The sequence below is a fragment of the Peromyscus californicus genome, unplaced genomic scaffold (genome assembly GCF_007827085.1).
Source record: "Peromyscus californicus insignis strain IS unplaced genomic scaffold, ASM782708v3 Scaffold_3__1_contigs__length_106647218, whole genome shotgun sequence".
Lineage (NCBI taxonomy): Eukaryota > Metazoa > Chordata > Mammalia > Rodentia > Cricetidae > Peromyscus > Peromyscus californicus.
In genome coordinates this window covers 89,046,373-89,061,071 of record NW_026294551.1, presented here as the reverse complement: position 1 = coordinate 89,061,071, position 14,699 = coordinate 89,046,373, and the positions used below count along the sequence as shown (strand labels likewise).

At 52.4% G+C, this 14,699-nt stretch overlaps 1 protein-coding gene across 2 annotated transcripts; it reads left to right on the top strand.

Annotated features, from left to right (window-relative positions):
* The first annotated feature begins 5,771 nt into the window (after positions 1–5,771).
* On the top strand, positions 5,772–11,989 carry Mcrip2 (MAPK regulated corepressor interacting protein 2). 2 transcript variants are annotated; one of them, XM_052758799.1, is made up of 5 exons: positions 5,772–5,904; positions 5,984–6,104; positions 10,954–11,081; positions 11,319–11,420; positions 11,649–11,989. In XM_052758799.1, exons 1-5 carry the CDS (start codon positions 5,853–5,855, stop codon positions 11,717–11,719), a joined length of 474 nt encoding a protein of 157 aa, XP_052614759.1. In that variant the 5' UTR covers positions 5,772–5,852; the 3' UTR covers positions 11,720–11,989. The 2 variants fall into 2 exon arrangements, with proteins under 2 accessions (XP_052614759.1, XP_052614760.1); XM_052758800.1 differs by adding an exon at positions 8,713–8,813 and having other exon boundaries at positions 5,773–6,104.
* Positions 11,990–14,699: the final 2,710 nt, after the last annotated feature.

The window sequence follows — 14,699 nt, the reverse complement described above, 5'->3', positions numbered from 1 at the left end:
ATTTCTATAGTTTTGGAAGTTGCTTGTTCTGTACTTCCTGTTTACTCAGGTAATATTTTATCCTTTTCAGGTCTCTGTGTAGGGTTGTAGACTAGATAATTAGGTTTTACAGTTTTTGTTACTCAATTCAGAAAAGAAACTCACAAAAAAAGATGTAAAGTTTATAGAGGTTGAGAGACATAAAAGCTTAAGTTGTGGGCTGAAGAGATGGCTCAGTGGTTAAGAGCACTAGCTACTCTTCCAGAGGTTCTGAGTTCAATTCCCAGTACCCACATGGTGGCTCACAACCATCTATAGTGGGATCTGAGCCCTCTTCTGGTATAAAGGTGTACATGCAGATAGAGCACTCATACATTATAAATAAATAAACAAGCCTTTAAAAAAAAAAAAAAAAAAGCTTGAGCCGGGCAGTGGTGGCACACACCTTTAATCCCAGTACTCGGGAGGCAGAGGCAGGCGGATCTCCCTAAGTTCAAGGCCAGCCTGGGCTACAGAGTGAGTTCCAGGAAAGGCACAAAGCTACACAGAGAAACCCTGTCTTGGAAAAACAAAAACAAAACCAAAAAAAGCTTGAGTTGTTTTTCTAAAAAGCATTTTAAGGTCTAAAAAGATATTTTTAGGTTAGTTTATGATAGAAGATGATTTAGGTACAAAACTTTGGACTCACCAAGATAGAATAAATAATAGAGTACTTTCTCTATTTGCTAAATACAAATGGACTGGACATTGTGAATATAATTTTTATTTGATAATTTTTTTCCTTTCTTCCTTTCTTTCTTCCTTTCTTTCTTTGTTTTTTTTGACAGGGTTTCTCTGTGTAACAGTCCTGGCTGTCCTGGAGATCTCTTTTGTAGACCAGGCTGGCCTCAAACTCAGAGAGATCTGCCTGCCTCAGCCTCCTGAGTGCTGGGATTTTTGTTTGTTTGTTTGTTTTTTTTTTTTTCCGAGACAGGGTTTCTCTGTGTAGCTTTGCGCCTTTCCTGGAACTCGCTTTGGAGACCAGGCTGGCCTCGAACTCACAGAGATCCGCCTGGCTCTGCCTCCCGAGTGCTGGGATTAAAGGCGTGCGCCACCACCGCCCGACTGTTTGTTTGTTTTTTGAGACAGGGTTTCTCTGTGTAGCTTTGGCACCTTTCCTGGAACTCACTCTGTAGCTCAGGCTGGCCTCAAACTCACAGAGATCTGCCTGCCTCTGCCTCCCTAGTACTGGGATTAAAGGCATGCACCACCACCACCTGGAAGATAATTGTTCTTATTGTGTATAGTTCATTGATGTTAGAGAAAGAGCCTTGTATTGGACTAAAAGGGGGAAGTATTGGGATAACCTTTTTGTATACTATGTAAAGATGTGTCTCTGTTTTACTCCACCTGCCTAAGACACCTTCTGATTGATTAAAAAAAAAAAGAGCTGAATGGCCAATATCTAGGCAGGAGAGGATAGACTTCCAGGCAGAGATAGGAACTCTGGGAAAGAATCTGAGGCTGGAGATTCGCTAGCCAGACATGGAAGAAGTCAGATGTACAGTACTGAGGAGAGGTAACAAGCCACATGGCAGAACGTAGATCAATATAAACAGGTTAATTTAAGTTTTAAGAGCTAGTTGGGAACAAGTCTAAGCTAAGGCCGAGCTTTCATAATTAATAAAAAATCTCCATGTCATTACTTGGGAGCTGGCAGTCCAAAGAAGACCTGAAGCTCAGCCCCTCACCCACTCTGGGCAGCCCGACAGGTGAATATATATGTCTGGCAATGGAGGTGACCCTGACTGGGCCTGCAGCAGGCTCTCCCTTTCACTGCTCCAGCCTCTGCTTCCCTGGCCTACCTTTCCACAGATTCCTCGTGGGATTATTCGGGGGTATGGTGTGGTGTGAGTGTCTTCCAAATGTCCAAGTTCAGGAGAGGTTGAGGATGGCTCTTTCTCTCCTTCAAAGGGCAACACTGTTCTGGACTCCCTATCTCAAGGGGAACCCCAGGAAGAGGGCCCCGTGATAGCTAGGGAGCTATTTAAACTTCAAATGGGTAGGGGGAGGCCTGGGTTGGGAAATGGACAGGGACAAGGCTGAGATTGATCTTCTTGCTTCTCATCCCCCAGTGAAGCTGATTTAAAGAATGGTACTCAACAAAATGTTTAAGGGTTCCTGGCCTCTGGTTAATACCTTCCAGTAGGAGTCGCTACTCTGAGCTGGATGTTGGGTGGGTCAACACTTTCCTTAAGTCAGATGTCATCAGACAGGACCAGGAAGCTTTGCTCGCAGTTGGCCTGTATGGGCACCTGTGTCCTGAAACGCCTGAGTACTCAATACTGACCATAGTCTGGACCCTGTAAGATGGACTCTCCTTGGGTAGCCATGTGGAGCAGAGTAGTTGAGGCTGGATTCCTGTTAAGATCAGAAGGGCGCCCACGCCTTTAATCCCAGCATTCGGGAGGCAGAGGCAGGTGGATCTCTGTGAGTTCAAGGTATGCTTGGGCTACAGAGTGAGTTCCAGGACAGGCTCCAAAGCTACACAGAGAAACCCTGTCTCGAAAAACCAAAAAACAAAACAAAACAAAGATCAGAAGTGCCAGCTCCTGGAGCTAATTTTGGCTTGTCCAAATGTGTTTATCTTTATTACCAAATTATTAGGGCCCTTGAGAGCATCAGGTCTTGGATTTTGTGTTGTGTTAGGAACATAAAATACGCTGATCCTTCCACATTCCCCTAGCCTTGGCCTTTGTCCTGGCTTCCTTCTCTGGGCCCACTTCTACCTATTCCCTGTTGCTTTGGGTATGGCTTAGAGGCAGAGCTTGGGCAACACTTGGTACATGAGTGTCCAATTCCACTACATTCTCCCTTTATCTCACCACACTCTGAACTGAGCAGGACTCAGCGTCTTTACTTGGCCCAGTCCCGTGTGTTTATAGTTACTCTCTTCAACCCCACAGGGAGTCCGATGTCCTTGAGACTTCTCCACAAGCCCTTGCTGTTGCCCTTCTCCTTGCCTGGCTGTGCCCTCTGTGATTACTGTAACAAATTAACCCAAAGCCTGGGCGTTGAAAACAAACTCATCTTGTTACAGTTCTGGAGGTCAGAAGTCCAGAATAAAGGTTTTTGGATCATTATCAATACCATCAGTTTTGACTACTTGACTGACTCCGGTCTCTGCTTCATTTTCATACCTACTCCTCTGTGTCCAGATCCCCCTGTCTGTCTCTGAAAAGGGCATAGTCAGGGGATAGGGAATCCGTCCAGTTCCATCTGGCTTATGGCTCTAGCTGTGATCTTCCATAACCTTCAGACATCAGCTTTCACAACTGGTACCCCACCAAGGCTCGGTCCTCAGGCAGCACTGGGTGGGCTAGTGCGTCTAGAAAGACCTTCCTGGTGAGACCAACCCCCAACAGGCTCTCTGCCCCTCCAACGTGTCTTCCACCTCCTCAGCCTCCTGCTCCATGGGGACCACTAGATTTCCTCATCTCGGCCTCACCTACCTATGCCCTAGCCTCAGAACACGCCTGCCCACTTGAGAGCCCTGCAAGGGTTCTGCACCCAACCTTGGACTTCTGATGCAGCTACTGACTAGATGTCATGCCCTCTAGTTCTGGCCAACAATTATGTAAGCAAAGGCTGAGTTTGTCCATTGATGAGGTTGTTTGAAGCTGGGCTTTAGGCTTTCCGTACTAGCTAGTAGGGGTTGCGAATTTCTTTGTAGAGAATCTGTTTTCAGAGAGCTTCTGACAGTGTATGGTATGCAAACTCCCCACACCAGGGCCTTGTACCTTCCTTACTGTGCTTCATTCTGGTCTAACTGATCCTTCCTGCTCCTGCCCTCAGTATAGCTGTCATTCCCGGGGAACCTGCAAAACCCAGCTCAGTATGGCTGTCATTCCAGGGGTACCTGCAAACAGCAGCATGAGGCTCCAGTGTCCTATCCTGCCTCCCTACCATGTGTGAAGATTAAGAGCAGCATGCTCAAGGCCACCAGATTCAGGCTACAGTGGCCTTGGAGGGACTGGCTGTTCGGTTACTAGCGGGGGCGAGTCAGGCATTGCGGAAGTGGCAATGGACAAATTTAGCCAGGAAGTGACCCTTTCTTTCCATACATGCCCAGGCCTTGACTCCCTGGGCGGGGCTTGGGGGTGGTGGTGGGGGGGAGTTGGCAACCTCTTCCCATATTCCCACTCAGCCTTTGCAGTCACAGGCCTGGTATATAGTTATTTCCTGGGGATTGAAACATTCCCTCCTGAATGAAGGAGGGAAGCTCTTGAGACTCAAGAAGCTAAGGAAATTTGAATCTTGGGAAGCTCAGGAAAGCCTCACATGCATATGTGCCCTCCTCAAGGCTATATAATCCGGAGCCAACTGCTGGGAGAGAGGAGGCTTGGGGAATGAGGTCAGTGACACAGCTTTCATGAGCTGTCATCGACACTTCAGGGGGCTTTTCGGTGATACCGCTGTGGGAGAGTCCTGCTCTTACACGCTCCAATAAGTGACCTCAATAAAATCACTGACTCAACAACTAGATTTGGCTGGACTTCTTTCCTTGGTCTGTCGTTGGCATCCTGTCTCAGCTGAGGAGACATTTTGCATGCCTCCCTAGTACATGTCACACACTCAACTGAATCTTCACAGAGCTGGAGAAGGGGAGGGAGGCCTTTTGTTCTCCAGCCCTGCTCTGGGTAAGGTGAGAGTGCCCTGGGCTGGAAGAAGTATGGCAGCTTGGCCCTCTTGGGTAGAAGTCCCCAGGAGTTCCACTGTCAAACCACATAGGTGTTTTGGGGTACACTGGGATCGAGGTGGATCAGCTACCCACCCTCACCCCTTCCCCACTGTGTTTCTTGCTTGAGTGGCCCAAGACTTGACAGAAGACCTGCACCCCCGCCCCCACTCCCCAGTCCCTGGTTCCAGATAGGGATCTTCATAGGCCGGATGGCAGTGGCACAGTCTTAGGGGATACATTTCAAGTCTCTCTCTACAGCTCTCAGCTCAGTGTTCATTTCATATGGGTCATTAAGGACAATTGGAGGGGTCAGGCTGCCTCCACCCATGCTGGGGTTCTTCCTTCCCAGGGTATACTGGGAAACCCTATAGCTCTCCCCACAGACCTGATGGGGACCTGGTTTTCAGCTTCCCCAGTAGTTGGAAAAGGGGGCCACCTCCAGGAAGGCTCAGGACATAACCTTGAAGAGAGGTTAGTACATTAGGGTCGGATGTCCCCTGAGTTCTATACCCTCCTGGTCTTCTTCCAGTCCCGGGCCTTTAGGCTCCCCGCAGGGCAACCTTAATATTCTCGTCCACTGGGGAAAGTCACAGAACTTCATATCTATTTAAACACACCTCTTTCTTTTTAGACCACTCATTCTAAGCATACCCAAGACAACAGTGATTCCCATTAATCCAGGCTTGTCCAAGCACTTGGCTGAGGGGCCTCAAATAGCTGGAATACTGATTTCAAGGTTTGCACAGGGTCTCTAGCTCATAGAACTACCCCAGCACACAGAAGCTCCTCTCCCACTAGAAGAGCCTCCCTCTCCAGAAATCTCAGACACAGATACACACACACACACACACACACACACACAAACACACACACACACACACACCAATCTGGAGATGGCTCACAGTCTGGCGTACTAGTTGGTGAGTGCACCCCGCCCCTGGCTCAAATCTACTGTCTTGGCCAATTTTCGAAAGGGTTGGAAAGGCTACCCAGAGGGCGCGGTTCCTTTAAGGGCAGGGGGCGTGTGTGGGTCGCTCCGCCCCTCCCCGCTTGTCCTCCGTCCTTAAAGGGGCCGTGCCCCAAGGCCCGCAGAGTGAAGCTGTTGGAGGGTGCGGAATTCAGCCGCTGCCAGGGGCAGGCGGTACGGCGCACCATGTACACCATCACCAAGGGGCCCAGCAAGCTGGTCGCGCAGCGCCGCACAGGTGCGCAGGGCGGGCGGGCAGGCGGGACGTCCTGACCGCTGGCCCGCGGCGGCTGACGCGCCCTCCGCCCGGCCCGCAGGTCCCACACAGCAGCAGGTAGAGAGCAGGCTCGGCGAGCTCCTGAAATGCCGGCAGCCCGCGCCGCCGTCCGCGCTACCCGCGCGCGAGCAGCCCTCGGCGCAGCCCTGGCCCCTGGCAAGGTGAGCGGGGCCGCCCGGCACGAGGGTGACCTTGGAGAAGGTTGATGGGGACCACGCGTCCTGGCGGGCAGGGGGCGGGGCGCAGGCGGCTCGCGCGCTTCGGCGGCTCGCTGGCTACTCCTGGGCCCAGCTGCCTTGCGTGGACCCTGGTGGCCACGTGGGGCCTTGCGAGCTTCCTTCCGACTGCTCCTGCTTGTCAAGGACTGCAGGTGCCCAAGACCGAGGGACCTGGCGACCTTGGGCCGCCAACTTGGACCCCTTGGGAAGCGGGAAGAGGTCAAGAGTTGGGGAAAGTTGCCCAAGGCTCTGGCCCTCAAGGTCTTTAGGCCCTGTCCTTGCAGAAAAAAAAAACGCACGTGTTCTCCTCTGGCCTTATCAGGTCCCTGCCCTTCACTGACACCCTGGGGCTCTGCAGCCCTCCTCCCCAGCAGGTGCCAGAGCCTGTCAGACCCAACCGTTTCCTGACTTTCCTAACCAGCAGTGTGCCCAGGGCTCTAGGGAAGCTCATCCCTGGCTACTTGGGATTTCAGCTACTGTGACCTGGATGGGATCCCACTCCCTCAGGGCCGAACCTTATACTTCTTTGGCTCAATTTATTGTTTCCTGTGCCGGGTAGACTTTGCTCCTGAATGTAGGCTTTTGGGCTCAAGACTCTGGCATAGGTGGCATGTGACCAGCTAAGGGCCCTAGGCTCTCAGAGGGAGCACAAGTTGAGGATAATCTTTTGGAGGCCAAGACTAGCCTCAGCTGGAGAGTCAATGTGACTGGGTTAACCCCTCTTATCTCTCAGCTACTGGGCTTCGGATCCATAGGTGGGAGACACCTGTGTGGATTATGTTTGATGTTCTGGCAGAGTTGAGGGCTTCCTGCTAGAGAGGCATGTTGGCAACTCTGCTCCATTCTGGATGTTAAGTCCTCATGCAAAGGTCTGTCCTGGGGATGGGATGAGCAGGGCTCAGGGGGCTTCCCGATGATATCAGTGTATGTCCTCCTTGCCCTATCTCTGGGAAGGCTCTGTGGTGCGGGTGTCTAACCACAAAGCAGTCACCCAGACAGGGAGCATGGAGCTGGAGGAGCCTTGGTGACCAGCCCATCTCTTACCTGGGAAACCACCTTTTAAGTCTTCATTGTTGGGGGACAGCAAGGACAGGTTTGTGGCAATATTTGGGGGTGGTATCCAGGAGGAGGACAAGGCAGTGACATTCTTAAGTGGCAAGGGACACCAACACTGGCTGTTTACTCTAAACAGGAAGCTAACCTGGTGTGGAGGCCTGAAGTCACCCAGTAGCAGCCAGTTAGAGCGCCTGAGGCCTGAGGGACATTGACTCCAAGTACTTCTGGGCACTGGGAGGTGTGGAGTAGGGCAAGGTGTCCTCCCTACTTCCTCTGAGGTTTCTGGGTAGTTAGCTGCCCCTTTCTGGTCCCTGGACTGGTAATTTCCAGCTCCTATAGGGCTTCCACAACTAACCCTGCATCTTCTCAAGGGCATCCTTCAAAATCGCCTGTGTCCACCCACCGCCTTCCCTGTCTTGTCTTCCTTGGAGCCTTTCCTCAGCTACGATCTCTCTCTGACTGGCTCTAGGAGGAGGGAACATGGGAGGCACTGGTCACCCTCCTGCTACCTTGTGGCAAAATCTCAAATCTTTCAACCCACTAAGTGGTTGAGTATGGGTGTTGCCTGTGATGATGGCCGGGGTGCCTCTGACATACTCTTTCTCCTGGCAAGAGACAGATGGGAGAGACTCAAGATGAGATCCTGTGATCGATTACCTGCCCCCTCCTCTCCCCCAGAAGTAGATGGAAGAACGTTCAGGGACCACCAGGCAGAAGAGAATTGGGGCTGAGTCAAAGTTATGAGCACTGGGGTCAGAATAGTCTAGGTCTTGAAGTCGATCCCCTTCACTGTGTGACACAGGCCGGAAGTTTCTCTTCCCAGGCTGAAAAATGGGTGACCAGTCACCTTGAGGGGGTAGAGAGTACATGAGAGGTCCGTGGGCACTATGGCCTGGCACAGCAGTCAGTGTCCCCAGGAGTGGTTACAGGTGCACTCTGGGACTGGTGCCCTTTCCCCTACAGAGCCTTGTCTTACATAACTATGGCCTCCAAGCAGGGTGGGGCGGGGCTTAGCTTTGGGTTTGTAGTCCTTGCCCTCTGGGGCCCCATTGCAATTCCAGGGCCACCACCTTGATCCATTGCTATTCACAGCCCCTGGCTGGGATTTCCTTCTTTAAGAATCAAGCTAAGTCACGGGTAGGCGTGGTAGTGCACACCTATCTGCATCCTGGTACTTAGGGCGATTTCTGGGAGTCTGCCCTGCTTCAACAAAACAAAAACATACATGTAAAAAGAATCAATGTCCAGCCCTCATGCTTTCATGAAGTTTGAACCCTTTTGGGGTGTAGGTGGTTGCAGGCAAGGGGGGATTTCCATTACGAGTGCCTTCATGCCCTCTGGTGCACCAAAACCTCAGGTACCCTATGGGTCTGGGAGGAGTCCTGCCTCCTTGTGGTCCCCACCTGCACATCTAAGATTTCTGTAGCCACCAGACCCTGCCAGCCCTGGGGCTGGCAGGACCCTGTGCCCCTCAAGACCCTCCTCTTTATTTTAGTGCCCCTCTCACCTGAGGAGGAACCCAGAGCGGCGTGGGCCACCTGAGCCCAGGAAGGCGAGCAGGCCTACCGGGACCGCGAGTGCCTGGCGGAGTGGCAGGTGCAGCCCAGGACTCCGGCTCCCACCTCCTACTGTAGGTGCGGCCCCATTCCCTCCATGGCCCCACCCCAGGCTTCATGAGCACAGGGCTTGGTCAGTTGCCACCAGCCAGTCAACTGGGATGCACATTCCTGCCCTGCCCTGGGCCTGCTTGGCTGGGAGGGCCTCAGCCGCCCCTCACCCTGAGTATAGAATGCAGCACAGGGCTATGGGGGGACATCTCACTCAAGTTGCCCCTTTTTTCTTGCCTTGAGGAGTGGGCCGGGCTTAAGGTCATTTTCTTCCCACTCAGAGATGTCCCTCCCCAGCATTCTGTGCTCATCTCCCTGGGGCCTGGGGCCAGCCAGGGAGGGAAGGGCAAATATTGATTCATCCTTGTTTGGTTTGTTTGCCAACAGTGGGGGTGTCATTGAGGTGACTGGGTCTGTGGGGGCATCTCTAGAAGGAGAGGGTGCCTGTGTCTGGTGAGTGGGGATGGGCTAGAGTTCTGATCAGGCAGAGGTTGAAACCAGGCTCCTGGAAGCCTGCCTGGCTGGGAGTTAGGAGTAGGGAGGAGTGCTCTGTGGGTGGGGAGGAGTTAGGAAGGGAGGAGTGCTCTGTGGGTGGGGAGGAGTTAGGAGTGGAGGAGTGCTCTGTGGGTGGGGAGGAGTTAGGAGTACAGAGGAGTGCTCTGTGGGTGGGGAGGAGTTAGGAAGGGAGGAGTGCTCTGTGGGTGGGGAGGAGTTAGGAGTGGAGGAGTGCTCTGTGGGTGGGGAGGAGTTAGGAAGGGAGGAGTGCTCTGTGGGTGGGGAGGAGTTAGGAGTGGAGGAGTGCTCTGTGGGTGGGGAGGAGTTAGGAGTACAGAGGAGTGCTCTGTGGGTGGGGAGCAGTTAGGAGTAGGGAGGAGTGCTCTGTGGGTGGGGAGGAGTTAGGAGTAGGGAGGAGTGCTCTGTGGGTGGGGAGTTAGGAGGGGAGGAGTGCTCTGTGGGTGGGGAGGAGTTAGGAGTGGAGGAGTGCTCTGTGGGTGGGGAGGAGTTAGGAGTAGGGAGGACTGCTCTGTGAGTGGGGAGGAGTTAGGAGTACAGAGGAGTGCTCTGTGGGTGGGGAGGAGTTAGGAGTACAGAGGAGTGCTCTGTGGGTGGGGAGTTAGGAGTAGGGAGGACTGCTCTGTGGGTGGGGAGGAGTTAGGAGTAGGGAGGACTGCTCTGTGGGTGGGGAGGAGTTAGGAGTGGAGGAGTGCTCTGTGGGTGGGGAGGAGTTAGGAGTAGGGAGGACTGCTCTGTGGGTGGGGAGGAGTTAGGAGTGGAGGAGTGCTCTGTGGGTGGGGAGGAGTTAGGAGTGGAGGAGTGCTCTGTGGGTGGGGAGGAGTTAGGAGTGGAGGAGTGCTCTGTGGGTGGGGAGGAGTTAGGAGTAGGGAGGAGTGCTCTGTGGGTGGGGAGGAGTTAGTAGGGGGAGTGCTCTGTGGGTGGGGAGGAGTTAGGAGTGGAGGACTGCTCTGTGGGTGGGGAGGAGTTAGGAGTAGGGAGGAGTGCTCTGTGGGTGGGGAGGAGTTAGGAGTAGGGAGGAGTGCTCTGTGGGTGGGGAGAAATTAGGAGTAGGGAGGAGTGCTCTGTGGGTGGGGAGGAGTTAGGAGTAGGGAGGAGTGCTCTGTGGGTGGGGAGAAATTAGGAGTAGGGAGGACTGCTCTGTGGGTGGGGAGGAGTTAGGAGTAGGGAGGAGTGCTCTGTGGGTGGGGAGAAATTAGGAGTAGGGAGGACTGCTCTGTGGGTGGGGAGCAGTTAGGAGTAGGGAGGAGTGCTCTGTGGGTGGGGAGGAGTTAGGAGTGGAGGAGTGCTCTGTGGGTGGGGAGGAGTTAGGAGTACAGAGGAGTGCTCTGTGGTACCCTGCCAAAGGTCTGGAAAGAGAGCCGGGGCTCTTTCTGATTTACAGTCAACCTTCCCTGGGCCCAGAGCTACAGATCTGAGCTGAGCTGAAGAAGGCTCAGGATCTGCAGCAGAGAGGCCTTGTCCCAAGCAGCTAAGGGTAGCTGCTCTATGGTTAAGGAAGGGTCTAGTTTGGGTCTGTGCCTGTGCAGGTGCAGTGGGTATGTACTGAGGCTGCTCTTGAACCCTGCTCCTGGACCTGGTTATGCTAACTGTATCTCTTTCCTACCCTCCCACAGTCCGGGGCCGAGGCTTGTGTTCAATCGAGTGAACGGCCGGCGGCCCCTCACCACATCCCCATCCCTCGAGGGAACCCAAGAGACCTACACATTGGCCCACGAGGAGAACGTCCGATTTGTGTCCGAAGGTAGTAAGGGAGCGGGGGTGTGGCTCAGGCCACAGAATCCCAGTGGTGTGGACCTGGCTCTGTTCTGTCCTTCCCACTGTAGCCGGACTCTAGTCTCTCAAGGGCTGGCCTTTTCTCTGGTTTTCTGCCTGGTCGTGTCCATTCCTTGAGCTGGGCTGGAGTCCAAGGTGGCCACCAGGTTCTGGGGTGGGAGGGATACCAGGGGCCTGGTTCATTCTAACCGTCCTTCCTTCACAGCCTGGCAGCAGGTAGAGCGACAGCTGGATGGCGGCCCTGCCGATAAGAGTGTCCCTCGTCCTGTGCAGTATGTGGAGAGCTCTCCTGATCCCCGGCTGCAGAGTGAGCCTTTCCCCATGCCCTGTACCCCCAAAGAGTTCTCTGACCTTGACCTCTCCATCATGTTCTAACCCAGGGAGTTGGGGAGGGAAGTCTTGGGTCAGACTTCCCCATTTTCCATTGAGTGCTATTCTTGGAGTCCAGGTTATAGGAGCTGTGGTCAGCAGGAGGGCAGAGGCACTGACCAGCTTGGAAAGCAGTATCACTGCCTAACATTTATTCTACCCACAGACTTTGTACCTATTGACCTGGATGAGTGGTGGGCACAACAGTTCCTGGCTAGAATCACCAACTGTTCCTAACACCTGTCCAGGAAGGAATGCTGCCATAGTGGACCCTTTGCCCGAAGAAGACCATGGTGCACCCATCCACCTTGTGGCCAGGCTGGGTACCGGTCACACCTGAAGTGCCAACATTTGGACTTTTGCACCTGTTGTTCCCTTGGCTTGGCTGTCCCAAGCTGCCGGAGCCAGACGCCAAACCTGTCTAACCTCAGTCCTGCTCACTGTGCCCAGGGACCAGCCCCTGGGGCTGGCAGGGAGGAACCCAGGCTAATAAATTTGAGAAACTGCCCTTTAGAGTGTCAATGACTGGGGAGCCCAGGGGCATGTGTGTTGGGTCCGTGTGTCCACTTCTCTTGTTCTCAGCCTCAGCCTCCCCCAACCCTTTATAATACTCAGAGTTGAATTCAGAGCTTCCTGCACGAGATGTATATATCCTACTGCTGACCTACATCCCCGGCCTTCTGTTTACTCTTACTACTTCTTCCTCTTCTTTTTTCGGAATAGGGTCTCAATATGTAATCCTGGCTGACCTGAACTTTGCTGTGTAGACTAGGCTAGCTTTGAACACTCGAAGACTCACCTTCCTCTGCCTCCTAAATGCTGGACATGTGCCACTAGCCTTTTGATCCTCCTGCCTCCCCAGTAGTTGGGATTATAGGCTGGGTTGCAACATCCCTTTTTAACCACGTCTTCTCTTTACTCTTGGGAGTAAGTAGCAGGAGTTACAGCTTTGTCCAGCTCTTCTTTGTTTTTATTTTTGAGATAAGTGACTGGCCTGGAACTCACTTAACCAGGGTGATGGGGCCCTTGACCAGCCTACTTTGGAAGTATGTAGACCCAAGCTGTCCCATCTGTCTGTAGTACCTCTTCTTGGCAATTGACAGACACCAAAGTCAGACCCCAAGAGGCAGGTGCTGCTGGCTAGAGGTGCAGGGATACGTTTATTTTCTCTGAAAATTAAAGAATTAAAAGGCAGGAAAGAAGTGTTACCAGAAATCTTGGTGATTCTTGGGAAATCAAGGTCCCCGCTTGGGATTCTTAGTTTCATTAATATAAGAATTTAAGTGCTGGGCGGTGGTGGTGCATGCCTTTAATCCCAGCAGTCGGGAGGCAGAGCCAGGTGGATCTTTGTGAGTTCGAGGCCAGCCTGGTCTACAGAGCGAGATCCAGGAAAGGCGCAAAGCTACACAGAGAAACCCTGTTTCGTAAAACAAAAAAACAAAAACAAAAAAAAAAAATTTAAGGGGCTGGAAAGATGGCTCAGAGGTTAAGAGCACCGACTGCTCTTCCAGAGGTCCTGAGTTCAATTCCCAGCACCCACGTGGTGGCTCACAACCATCTATAGTGGGATCTGGCACCCTCTTCTGTATACATAATAAATAAATCTTGGGGGGGGGGGAGAACTTAAGAGGCCAGGCAGGAGGCTCTCTGAATTTGAAGCCAGCTTGGTCCCACAAAGTGAGCTCCAAGACAGCCAGGGCTACATAGACCCTGTCTTTTTTTTTTTTTTTTTTTTTTCAGGTACAGAAAGCAGGCTAAGGAGGCCATTTATTATTTATTGAGATAGAGTCCTTTTGGGGAGGGGTTAAGACAGGGTTTAAACTGTGGTCTTGGCTGATAGACCCTGTCTTTAAAAAATAAAAAAACAGTGGATGCGAAAAGCCACTCAAGGACAGAGAACAGACTCAAATAGGGGTTTGAGAATTTACTAGCCTTAAGGAAAAGCCCAGGCTGTAAACCTCTGAACTGCCCGGAAGGAAGAGAAGGAAGAACAAAAGCCTGGCTGTTGTAGACAAGGCAGATAAGGAGGTCAGCCACCTAGCTGCAGGCATCTGCGTGGAGGCCCAGGCCTTTAATCCCTGAATTCCAGAGGCTGACACTGAGTTCAAAAACCAGCCTGGTCTACATAGATTCTGTCTCAAAAAGGTTGAAAAAGAGCAAGGAATCCAATGTATTAGTTAAGAGTTTTTTTTTTTTTTCAAGACAGGGTTTCTCTGTGTAGCTTTGCGCCTTTCCTGGGACTCACTTGGTAGCCCAGGCTGGCCTCAAACTCACAGAGATCCACCTGCCTCTGCCTCCCGAGTGCTGGGATTAAAGGCGTGCACCACCACCGCCCGGCTAGTTAAGAGTTTTAAAAACATCTTAGGCTGTGGCCAGCATCTGAAAGAAAAAGCACCCCCTGAGTGAGGCCTCAGGAAGGCTGGCAGGCCCAGCCTAACTTTACAGTGGCTTGGCTGGTAATGACTGCCCTGGGGGGATGGGGATTCTGAAAAGCACTTTATTGTAAGATGAACCCTAACCACTAGCAGTGGTTCCCTAGCCAGGTCCCTGACACAGGAGTAACCCTTAAGTGGGGCGACCAGGGCATGTCTCCACTTATTAGAGATAGAGTCCATTCTTTACACAGGGACTGAACTGGAGTGGGATCCTAGCCCTACCCTGCAGGTCCTACCTGCTCTCTCAAGCCTGTAGGCCTGGTTGTGGCATATTGAGAAATACGTCTTAAGGGTCTTTGGGTATGTGGTGAACCTGTGCTGAAGGTAGTTGTTTGGGATCCTAGCCCCAGTGGGCATTGGTAACTTGTTTTCCTGAAACAGAGAGACCCAGAGTAACTGGGTGTTGATCAGGTGCCTCCACAGGGTTAGAAAGCATCCATGAGACCCAGCCTGGGTGGACTGTGGATATGGCCTTAGCATAACCTCTCCTGTTCATATACAGAAAAAAGGTTCAGCCAATCAAACATGGAGGCCTCAGAGAGGGTTGGCGATCACCCCAACTTAAAACAGCTGGCCCAGCTGGAGAGATGACCCAGAGGTTAAGAGAGAGGTCCTAAGTTCAGTTCCGGACAACCACAAGGCTCACAACCATCTATAATGAGATCTGGTGCCCTCTTCTGGTAGGCAGGGATACATGCAGAGAGAACACTGTATACATAATAAATAAATAAATCCTTTAAAACAACAATAAAACAGGTGGCCGGGGGGGGGGGGGGGCGCGT